Source organism: Trachypithecus francoisi, unplaced genomic scaffold (assembly GCF_009764315.1).
Source record: "Trachypithecus francoisi isolate TF-2019V2 unplaced genomic scaffold, Tfra_2.0 Lachesis_group5, whole genome shotgun sequence".
NCBI classification, from domain to species: Eukaryota; Metazoa; Chordata; class Mammalia; order Primates; family Cercopithecidae; genus Trachypithecus; species Trachypithecus francoisi.
In genome coordinates, this window is record NW_022681470.1 from 400,447 (window position 1) to 412,517 (window position 12,071).

General features: G+C 38.0%; 1 protein-coding gene across 1 annotated transcript; it reads right to left on the reverse strand.

The window, feature by feature from the left end:
* Positions 1-3,183: 3,183 nt before the first annotated feature.
* On the reverse strand, positions 3,184-4,559 carry LOC117075803 (olfactory receptor 2G6-like). Its single transcript, XM_033198518.1, is given in 2 exon segments — positions 3,184-3,780; positions 3,783-4,559. Coding segments are annotated over 2 exon segments (1,050 nt in total). The 5' UTR covers positions 4,393-4,559; the 3' UTR covers positions 3,184-3,340.
* Positions 4,560-12,071: the final 7,512 nt, after the last annotated feature.

Genomic DNA, 12,071 nt, shown 5'->3' on the forward strand with positions numbered 1-12,071 from the left:
GCCTCTAGTGCCATCTTCTGTTCTCTATGTCCATGAGTACAGTTGATTTGATGTTTAGAGCCCACAAATAAAGGAGAATATGTGATGTTTGTCTTTCTGATCTTGGCTTATTTCACTTAGCATAAGGATCTCCAGTCCCATCTATGCTGTTGCAAATGACTGGATCTCATTCTTTACGGCTGAATACTACCCCACTACTCTGTTGTGTATAAGTACCACATTTTCCTTGTGCATTCATCGGTTGATAGGCACTTTGGTAGCTTCCAAATCTTGGCTATTGTGAACGGCGCTGCAACAAACATGGGAGTGCAGGTATTTCTTCAATGTACTGATTTCCTCTTTTTTTGAGACGGACTCTTGCTCTTGTCTGTTACCCAGGCTGGAGTGCAGTGGCACCATCTCGGCTCACTGCAACCTCTGACTCCTGGATTCAAGTGATTCTCCTGTCTCAGCCTCCCGAGTAGCACACACCACCACGGCCAGCTCATTTTTGTATTTTTAATAGAGGTGGGTTTTGCAATGTTGGCCAGGCTGGTCTTGAACTCCTGACCTCAGGTGATCCACTCACCTCGGCCTTCCAAAGTGCTGGGATTACAGGCATGAGCCACTGTGCCCGGCCTGTATGATAATTTTTTAAAATGGTGTGTGTGTATGAAAATTAAAGCATTTAAGTTGTGGTCCTCTATGCTTTTTGTTTTGCATGAATTCATTAATATTCATGTTATGTAAAAGAAATCATTTTATTTTTTATTTCTTAAAAAGTAAACCTTTATTTCACGGTGTTTGGATGGAACCATATACATATTTCAGCAGTCCCACCATACCGTTTTTAAATAATTGCAATATTGAATGGTCATTTAATTATACAAGATCATTTTTTTCATGGGGCATCCATTGAAAACCTGTTCTGCAGATCAATAATGGGTGAAAATTGATGTGCTCTTGTTTTAGATTTACCAATTGTATTTATAAAATACCTTACAAATGCATAATTATAAATATATTCACAAATGTAAAAGTATGCTCAATGCAGTTATTTAAAAAAGAAAATATTCATGTTATTCAATTGTAGGGAAGATTTTCAATAAACGGTGAATATTTTTATACATTCTGAAAAGAAATGCTCACAATAATAGAGTATGAAATTTTATGTGTATGACGATTACAAAAGCAATATAAATACATCCATGTCATAGAAAAACTCTAAATTCAAGACTAGTAACAGGATTTTTTTCAAATGTGTTTCCATTTTCATCTGCAGTTAATTATTTTAGCTTGCTTTCTGTATGTTTATTAATCATATCTCTACTATTTTGTCATTTCCTTTTTGGTGCAAATAACTGTTTATTGCTGAGATTAGTATCTTTATACTATTCTATCTATAGTTTTATTCTGAATTATGTTCGAATTTAATTGGGTACGGTAATAATTTGATTTTGCTTTCAATGACATTAGTATTCCATATTACCTTAAATGGTGTGAGTTTGTCTTTGAAAATGTTTGTTTTATGATTCATATGTAGTTTTTTCTACACATTGTGTTCCAATCATTGCTTTTCACTTTGAGCTGTTTCTTTAAATGTCACATCTTTTGCTCTAGGGCCGTATTCTGTTTCAGTTGATTGAGACTGACACAGGTACATTCTTCCCAATGCCATGGTTCTCGGGTTATCAGGAATAAAGCATTTGTGTGTGTGAGGCTTCCTGTAGAACTTCCTCTCTACTTGCATATTGTAAATAAAAGCATGCACTCCTCAGCATGTTCTGCTCAGTTCCCAACTCTTCCATTTCTGAGGAAGGAAAATCACATGAGAATATCCTAGAAGACAGACTTAAACTGGCTTATTTCCCTCTTGTTTTTGTTAAGTTGGATATTCATCATTTTGTTTGCTAAAAGTATATTGAAGAGGTGCCAGCTGGACAGGGTATTTGTGAAGAGGGAGCCTGAGTCATTAGTGAATTCTCCTGATGCCTTTTTGTTCTTTGTGTACAGCCATTTTGCCTTCAGTCCAGGCTTTGGAAGGAGAGGCAGGTCCAAACGTAATCCTTAACATTTGTAGACAGGCCACAATATTCTCACACAAGGATGAATTACGATAAATCTAAATATTGGAAGGCTGACGCAGAGGAATCACTTTAGGCCAGGAGGTCGAGGCTGCAGTGAGCCATGACTGAGCCACTCACTCCAACCTGGGCAACAGAGCAAGACCCTGTCCAAAAAAGAAAAGTCTAAATCACTTGAAAATTCCACTTCCACCCCAGATTCGGCCTGCATTTTACCCTTCATTTGCACTGATGATTTCATGCTTCTTTTCCCTTATGAGAATATGAAGTAAAATTACAATCACAGATTAAATCACTTTTTTCTGTAATTGCACAGTTCTCTTAAAATACTTGAAGTTGGCAAATTGATGAAGTTCAGTCTCTTTGGGAAAAGAGAAAGAGGCTGAGACAGACAAAAATACACAGAGATAGAGACAGAATTAAATCAGAAAGTAAAATTTGATCAAATATAAGAATACAGTTTTTATTAAAATGCTTCCAAATATTTCATTTTTTGCTGTTTTGAAAACCAAACATATAACTATGATCATTAACACGAGACGGTGTGTGGGATTCATATTTCAAATTTTAAAGTATAAAATTATGTAACTTTGTTTTCCAGAGTTTAAGGCCAGAAACAATAACTTATTTTATGAATTTTCTATAAACATGTTAAAACACTTACATTTTAGTGTATGGCACTTTTACTCAACTTTTAAACACTTCAATTAAAAGGGAACTAACTTAAACAATATATGAATCAGTCTCCTTAATGAAAGTTTGCTTATTTGATTCTTTTAATAACATATTAATTATTTGCATCCCACAACTCTGTGGAAACAAAGCATCACAACTCTGAATAATAATTGTTTCTCGTGTTGTAAATAAGCCAGTAGAGTGGGATGGTCCATTCTCTGGTTAAAAGTTATATATTCTGGGAAAATGGTCATATATTTTTTCATTGTTTTTCATTGTTATCTACATTATATACATTGCTTTGCCTAGTCACATACATATACACACACACACACACACACATATGTAGACGCACACAAACTATATAATAAACGTGAACTGTAGAAATGGCAGTGTGTATCAAGTGCTATGGAAACATATTATAAAACAGTTAATTCTGCAGAAGGATGAGAAGGATGGTGTTTCAGGGCAACTAGCGAATGCAGGTGACATTTCAGCTGAGCTTTGAAGCACTAGAAGGTTATCAGATGGGCCGGCACATTAGAGAGAAGTAACGGATACATGAACCTTGATGGCGGGTGGAGTAAAGGACCTTTTTTGTTCTAGATGGAACCTAGGGTCTTGGGACTGACAAGAGGAATGTCTGGGGACAACGAGCCCTCACTCGGCCTTGGCATGTTTTGCTTCTTTAGAATTCCAGGTATTTCACGAGTCCCTGTGGCTTGTCCAATAGCATTTCCCAGTATCAGGGTCCTCAAGGCCCCTTTCACATCTTTGTTTCTCAGAGTGTAGATAACGGGGTTTAAAAGGGGGGTGACTATGGTATAGAAAAGAGACACAAACTTTCCCTGGTTTTTGGATCTACTATTGGCCGGTTGAAGGTACATGAATATGATGGTCCCATAGAAAACGACGACCGCAACCAGGTGAGAGGAACAGGTCCCAAAGGCCTTTTGGCGCCCCGCAGCTGATTGTATCCTTAACACAGCTTGGGTGATAAAGCCATAGGAGACTAAGATGAGTAACACTGGGACTATTAGACTACACTGGCCACAAAGAGTTCTGCCTCGTTGAAAGTCGTATCCACACAGGCCAGTTTGATGAGCACTGGCACCTCACAGAAAATATGATCCAGTTTGCGATGACCACAGAGGGGCAGCTGCACAGTGAGGGAGCTCTGAACCAGGGAGGTAGTGAGGCCGCAGAGCCATGCTACACTGGCCAGAGACGCACAGAGGCTCGGGTGCATCATGGCTGTGTAGTGCAGTGGCCGGCAGACAGCAGCATAGCGGTCATAAGCCATGACGGCCAAGAGGATACACTCAGACGAGCCCAAGCCCGTGGCCACGTAGAGCTGGGCCACACAGCCACCATAGCTCATGGTTTTGTCTGTCTTATTCATGGTAACCAGCAACTGTGGGGCAACACTGGTGGTCAAGCAGATGTCCACGCACGAGAGGTTGCTGAGGAAGAAGTACATTGGAGTGTGGAGTCTGGAGTCCAGACAAGACACTAGTATGATGGCAGTGTTCCCCAGAAGGCTCAAGATGTAGAGGAACAAAATGATGACAAAGAGAAACCTCTCTAGCTGAGGCTGATCTGAAAATCCCAGGAGAAGAAACCCCTTTTCAGAGCTGTTGTTAGTTTCCTCCATTTTCCTGCAGCTTCAGGACACTTCAGCTTCAAATACTAAGTGATTAATATCTGGGGGAGAGAAAGTAATGAGGTCAAGACTGGTAATCCACAATCGTTTACAGTATGATTCTCTTCCTTATGTATCTCCTAAAACATGTTGTGAAGACCTAGAGAACTTTCCTCAACATAAATCCATGGGTTGGAAATGCCACTTCCTTCTATGTTTATTGGATAAAGTTTTACTCAAACAAAAGTATTAACTTTTGTTTTGATATTTGTATTTATTCACTCTGCTTATTTTGTACTTTGCCGATTTTTACACTGATATATTTGTATGTTCAAATGATGTATTTACGCAGTAAAGCAACTGACCCAATGTCCTTTCTGTGCAAATATTTTGTTATATTTATACAAATATATATATACTTTGAGATGGAGTCTTGCTCTGTCGCCCAGACTACAGTGCAGTGGCGTGATCTCTGCTCACTGCAACCTCTGCTTCCTAGGTTCAAATAATTCTCTTGCCTCAGCCTCAAGAGTAGCTGAGACTACAGGCATGTGCCACCATGCCCAGCTAATTTTTGTATTTTGTTTTTTGAGATGGAATCTCACTCTGTCTCCCAGGCTGGAGTGCAGTGGTGTAATCTCTGCTCACTGCAAACTTCACCTCCTGCGTTCAACTAATTCTACTGCCTTAGCCTCCCAAGTAGCTGGGATTACAGGCACAGGTCCCATGCCTAGCTAATTTTTGTATTTTTTTTTTTTTTAAGCAGAGATGCTCTTTCACCATATTGGCCAGGCTGGTCTCGAACTCCTCACTTCAGGTGACCTACCTGCCTTGGCCTCCCAAGGTGCTGGGATTATAGGCGTGAGCCACTGTCCCTGGCCTCATTTTTGTATTTTTAGCAAGATGCTGTTTCACCATGTTGGCTAGGGTGCTCTTGAACAACTGACCTTAAGAGATCCACCTGACTCAGCCTCCCAAAGTGCTGGGGTTACAGGCATGAGTCACCACGCCCGACCTCTATACAAATCTTGACTAATATTCATAAGCTACTATCAAAGTGATATCGTCAAATGCCAAGTCAAAATAAAATGGAGAATTTATAAAATGAAATGTGTGTATATGTTACTCTATATGTATAATAGTTGTCTAAGTAGAATTACATCAAAAGCCAAAGCAAAATTAAATTTTTCTTTTTAAATTCTACTTTAAGTTCTAGGGTACATGTGCAGAACGTGTGGGTTTTTACATAGGTATATGCGTGCCATGGTGGTTTCCTGCAGCCATCAAACCATCATCTACGTTAGGTATTTCTCCTAATGCTATCCCTCCCCTAGTCCCACAACCCACCGTCAGACCCTGCTGTGTGATGTTCTCCTTGCTGTGTCCATGTGTTCGTCTTGTTTGACTACCATTTATGAATGAGAACATGTGGTGTTTGCTTTTCTGTTCCTGTGTTAGTTTGCTGAAAATGATGGTTTCTACCTTCATCCATGTCCACGCAAAGGACATGAACTCATCCTTTTCTATGGCTGAATTGTATTCCATGGTGTATATGTGCCACACTTTCTTTATCCAGTCTATCGTTGATGGGCATTTAGGTTGGTTCCAAGTCTTTGCTATTGTGAATAGTGCCACAGTAAACATATGTGTCCATGTGTCTTTATAGAATGATTTATAATCCTTTGGGCATATGCACCACACTGTCCAAAGTAAATTATAGATTCAATGCTATCCCCATCAAGCTACCATTGACTTTCTTCACAGAACTAGAAAAAACTACTTTAAATTTCATATGAAACCAAAAAGACCCTGCATAGCCAAGACAATCCCAAGCAAAAAGGACAAAGCTGGAGGCATCACACTTACCTGACTTCAAACTATACTACAAGGCTACAGTAACCAAAACAGCATGGTACTGGGACCAACACAGAGATATAGACCAATGGAACAGAACAGAGGCCTCAGAAATACCATCACACATCTACAACCATCTGATCTTTGACAAACCTGACAAAAACAAGCAATGGGAAAGAAATTCCAGATTTAATAAATGGTGTTGGGAAAATTGGCCAGCCACATGCAGAAAACTGAAACTGGACCCCTTCCTTATATCTTTTACAAAAATTAAGATAGATTAAAGACTTCAATGTTAGACCTAAAACAATAAAAACCCTAGAAGAAAACCTAGGCAATACCATTCAGGACATAGACGTGGGTCAAGACTTCATGACTAAAACACCAAAAGCAATGGCAAGAAAAGCCAAAATTGACAAATGGGATCTAATTAAACTAAAGAGCTTCTGCACAGCAAAAGAAACTACCATCAGAGTGAACAGGCAACCTACACAACGGGAGAAAATTTTTGCAATCTGTCTGAGGTCTAATATCCAGAATCCACAGATAACTTAAATTTACAAGAAAAAAAACAACCCCCTCAAAAAGTGGGTGAAGGATATGGACAGACACTTCTCAAAAGACATTTATGCAGCTAACAAACATGAAAAAAAGCTCATCATCACTGGTCTTCAGAGAAATGCAAATCAAAACCACAGTGAGATACCATCTCACACCAGTTAGAATGGCGATCACTAAAAATTCAGGAAACAACAGATGCTGGAGAGGAGGTGGAGAAACAGGAATGCTTTCACAAAATAGGCTTTTAAAAGTAAGTGAAAAAGAAGACCAAGAAAAATTCCATAGCTGCCTGTGGAGCGCAGAGTGCTTCCCTACCTTCTGAAGTCACGAAAGATGATGCCAAATCAGGTGTTTTAATTGTGTGTAACTTTAATAGCAGGGGAGAAAGAGAAACTGAACAAATATTAAGCTAATAGGTAACTTACACTCTGATTATGATTTTTGTAACTTTCCAATATGTTTATGTGTTTGTGTTGTGTGTGTACACGATATAATTAGGGGGCAATTCGGAGATTGCCTTATTTGTGTAACTACATATAGATTTCTGAGGTCAGAAGTTGTGGAATTTAAGACTTTCTTTTCCTTAAGAGAATGAAGCTATACAAAACCCTCTGTGATGAGGAATTGTGTAAAACCATCGTTATTTGAGCTAGAATTATTAATGGGAAAGACAAAAAAATCATTTGATCCTCAAAGCACTTTGTTCATTCCCTATGTTACTATTGTTGCTAATAAGTTAAAAATAAGTAGAAAGCTGAAACTGGATCCTTTCCTTACTCCTTATACAAAAATTAATTCAAGATGGATTAGAGACTTAAATGTTAGACCTAATACCATAAAAACCTAGAAGAAAACCTAGGTAATACCATTCAGGACATAGGCATGGGCAAGGACTTCATGTCTAAAACACTAAAAGCAATGGCAGCAAAAGCCAAAATTGACAAATGGGATCTAATTAAACTAAAGAGCTTCTGCACAGCAAAAGAAACTACCATCAGAGTGAACAGACAACCTACAAAATGGGAGAAAATTTTTGCAATCTACTCATCTGACAAAGGGCTAATATCCAGAACCTATAAAGAACTCAATCAAATTTACAAGAAAAAAACAACCCCATCAAAAAGTGGGCGAAGGATATGAACAGACATTTCTCAAAAGAAGACATTCATACAGCCAACAGACACAGGAAAATATGCTCGTCATCACTGGCCAGAGAAATGCAAAGCAAAACCACAATGAGATACCATCTCACACCAGTTAGAATGGCAATCATTAAAAAGTCAGGAAACAACAGGTGCTGGAGAGGAGGTGGAGAAATAGGAACTTTTGCACTGTTGGTGAGATTGTAAACTAGTTCAACCAATATGGAAAACAGTATGGTGATTCCTCAAGGATCTAGAACTGGAAATACCATATGACCCAGCCATCCCATTACTGGGTATATACCCAAAGGATTATAAATCATGCTGCTATAAAGACACATGCACGCATATGTTCATTGTGGCACTATTTATAATAGCAAAGGCTTGGAATCAACCCAAATGTCCATCAGTGACAGACTGGATTAAGAAAATGTGGCACATATGCACCATGGAATACTATGCAGCCATAAAAAAGGATGAGTTTGTGTCCTTTGTAGGGACATGGATATAGCTGGAAACCATCATTCTCAGCAAACTATCTCAAGAACAGAAAACCAAACACCGCATGTTCTCACTCATAAGTGGGAACTGGACAATGAGATCACTTGGACTCGGGAAGGGGAACATCACACACTGGGGCCTATTATGGGGAGGGGGGGAGGGAGGGATTGCATTGGGAGTGATACATGATGTAAATGACGAGTTGATGGGTGCTGATGAGTTGATGGGTGCAGCACACCAACATGGCACAAGTATACATATATAACAAACCTGCAAGTTGTGCACAGGTACCCTAGAACTTAAAGTATAACAAACAAAAAAAAGAATAGACAACAGTTGCAATGCATAGGCTAAATCATGGATGCGCCAGGTAATTAATCATGTACTGAGAAAATAGTATGATTTCAACCAATCTCCTGTCAACTATATACAGTTATATGCATATGCATGTTTGTGTGTTTGCTGGTGACTCTCCTCGCCTTTTCCACTACACTTTATCTTAGCACACACCATTTTCTGCCTGGACCTCTGTGAGAGGCTTCTAACCGATAACCCCTTGCAACCTTTGCCTTACTCATCCCATTATTCACAGGCAAACAGAACACAAACTCATCATATATAAGAAGTAAGCTTTTGGTGCTGGTATGTATCTTCATCTTCAGCTATACTATTCATCTTAGTCTTTCTACTTTTATTCTTAAAATGTATACTAAGCTTTCAAGACAATGAATAATAAAAGAATGTACAAGTGGTTATTTCAGTGAAATCAGGGAAAGAAAACCCGCCAACTACAGACGACAAGTAAGGCAGAAAGAGACACATCAGAATCGGTGCAGAAAACCAAGATTTGGACCAGGAGACCCTGCGGGGAAGACAAATGGGATTTGAAGTTACTGGTGGTGGCAGTGCTCAAAAATATCAGGAAACATCTTTTCCTAGATTGAGAGTGTCATCGCATCAGCCTGAACTTCAGAGCACAATTATGACAGACAAGGAGGCAGGAAGCCATCAAAAGAGCAAATGGAAAGAAGACCACATGGGGAGGGGGTGGTGGAGCTAACAGGGCAGCATAGTCTACACTGGGGTGGTCGCCAGCCAGGCCTGCCCACGGTGAGGGGGTGGGATACAGAAGAGGACACGGAGAAGACGGCAGGAATGAGTGTGACAAGGCCTGAGGAACCTGCCAAGACTCCCCAGGGCCTGTAAACTCATGGAATTCCCCCAGTTATAACTGGAAAGGCAAACTGAATCTTAAAAATAAGATATGGAAATTCAGTTTCCTTCCAACGCTACACACAAAACAAAAATAAGTAGCTAACTTCCTAGCAGAATAAATAAATCCACCCAAAAATTATTGCCATGAAGCAGAACTAACTCACGATACAGTATCACACTTAATTTACAAAGAAAAAATCCTTGATAGGCACTTTTAGCAATGAGAGATCATCATGAGGCCGAAATACTGGAAAGCAGAGACTTGATAATTGACATAATTTGTCAGACAACACAAAGATGTGAAATGGAAATTAGCTTGACCCAGGAAAGAATCTGAAGAAAATGATGAAAAATAAGCCAAATGGTTGCTTCACTGTTTGTATAGCAATAAAATAATAAAGTTGGTAAGTAGTGAAGCATGAAGCATAATGATACAGTAATAAACACTAAGAAATATTGACTAAATTTGGATGTTAAAGGAAAAAAGTGAGAGAAAGCTATTGTATTCTTATGTATGCTAGGGAATCAATAGACATTGTATAAATGGAAAGATGACAGTGTTTAGTCTTCATAAAAATATTTCCATACTTTAAAAGTAATAGAAAAATTATAAAAATTGTACTAAATAAAAAAATAGACAACTTAATGACTTTTTTTAAAAAAGAGGGAATATAATATAAAACAAAACATGAGATAATGCAATTAACCTTAATGGGCATATCAATAAACAATGGGATTAGCACACTTATTAAAGGAAAAAGATTACTGTTCCCTCTGCCTTGTAGTCTTTTCCCCCAGATCCACTAGAACCCATTTTTTTCAACTATTTGAGGTCTCTTCTTTGCTATTTGATTAAAAGAAAATATTTCAATGACCAATGAATAAAAAAGATTGATCTGTCCCTTATCCTATTTTTCTTCATAAAATTAAACATATTTTTGTAATTATCTTTTCCACAATATAGTGTCATATTAATAATATGAGACATTTTGCTCCTTTTTATCCCTGGCATCTGCTGAAAGCCTAACATGGTGCTAGCCCCCAAGTAGATGCTCAAAAATAAATATGTTCTGAATGAGTTTATTCAGTCACTTTCTGGAAGGAGAGGACTGGGTCAGACACAGTGCTAAGGACTCAGAATCCTTACTGCTAGAATGACAATGAAATGACAGCATGTTCCTGGCACATTTAAAATGAAACAATATCAATATTGAAAATATTTGTAAGGTTTATTTGAAAAAAGATAAAATTATAACATATACCTGTGATTATTCAGAAATTTAAATTTCTAGATAATTTCTAAGATTAAAGGTTTTTTACATTTCTTAAATTTTTAGATAAAATTTTAAGGAATACATAGTATATATCTGTATGTTATTAACAAGTAATTGAAAGTAATTACTTCATATTATATTAAACTATTATAGCTATAAACATGGTGTAAACTGTTAATGGTTATTCTGCCCTTTCTTCTCTTGCTACCTCCTGCTGTCCTAAGAGAAGTTGCCTTAAGCAGAATTGTCTCATCCTGATCCCCAAAATCACTCTCTCTATCCACTCACACATTGTCTTTTCCAAGCTCGAGGAAAAAATAACAGAATGAGAGACGAAGGTTATGTATTATTATTGCGACTCTTGGTGTTTGTAAAATTCCAAAATACTGAGATATGGCTAAATAAAATTCTATGCGACTTCTATTAAATGCATGAATGTATATATTTATGTAAGTTTTCTTTTGTTGACATTTTGTTTTGGTAACTAGAGTTTTCCTTGGCGACTGAATGTTCTGTTGTCTTTCAGGTATTTTTCATTTTGCTTCAAATAGAATTTCCCAAAATAAACAGTTTTGGCTTATACCTATTTTATGTTTTTTATGATGTCAAGTCCATGGCATTTGTTCAGGGCAAGACTTTAATGACTGAATTTCATGATTATCTTTCTACTTCCCAAACAGTTCATTTGTCTTTCCCATTATTCAAGAGCTGCTATATCCTTGAGCTTGATATTCTTTATCTGGAATTCGATGCAAAGCTCTGCTAAGTGGTAATGGTGATCCAAGAGTGGATGGTAGAATTCTAGGATACAACAAGTCTTTCTCTTTCCATCAATCTTAAAGTCTGTAGGTTGATGAAAGACAGTTTTGTCACAGCCAGTTACATTCATCGGTTAGCATTGTGGTCTAAGGACGTGAATATAATGAATGAACTCAGCAATGAACAGGTTTTCTGATGCCAGAAGAAGTTTTCCCTGCCTGTTCTATAGGTCTTGTGCCATATATCACATATTTCTTCACTTGATCTACTCTACAATGGGTATAAACTTTCAGTTACACAAGATGAGTAAGTCCTAGAGACTGGCTGTGCAACATTGTGCATGTAATTCACAATACTGTATCGTGCACTTAAAAAGTTTAAGAGG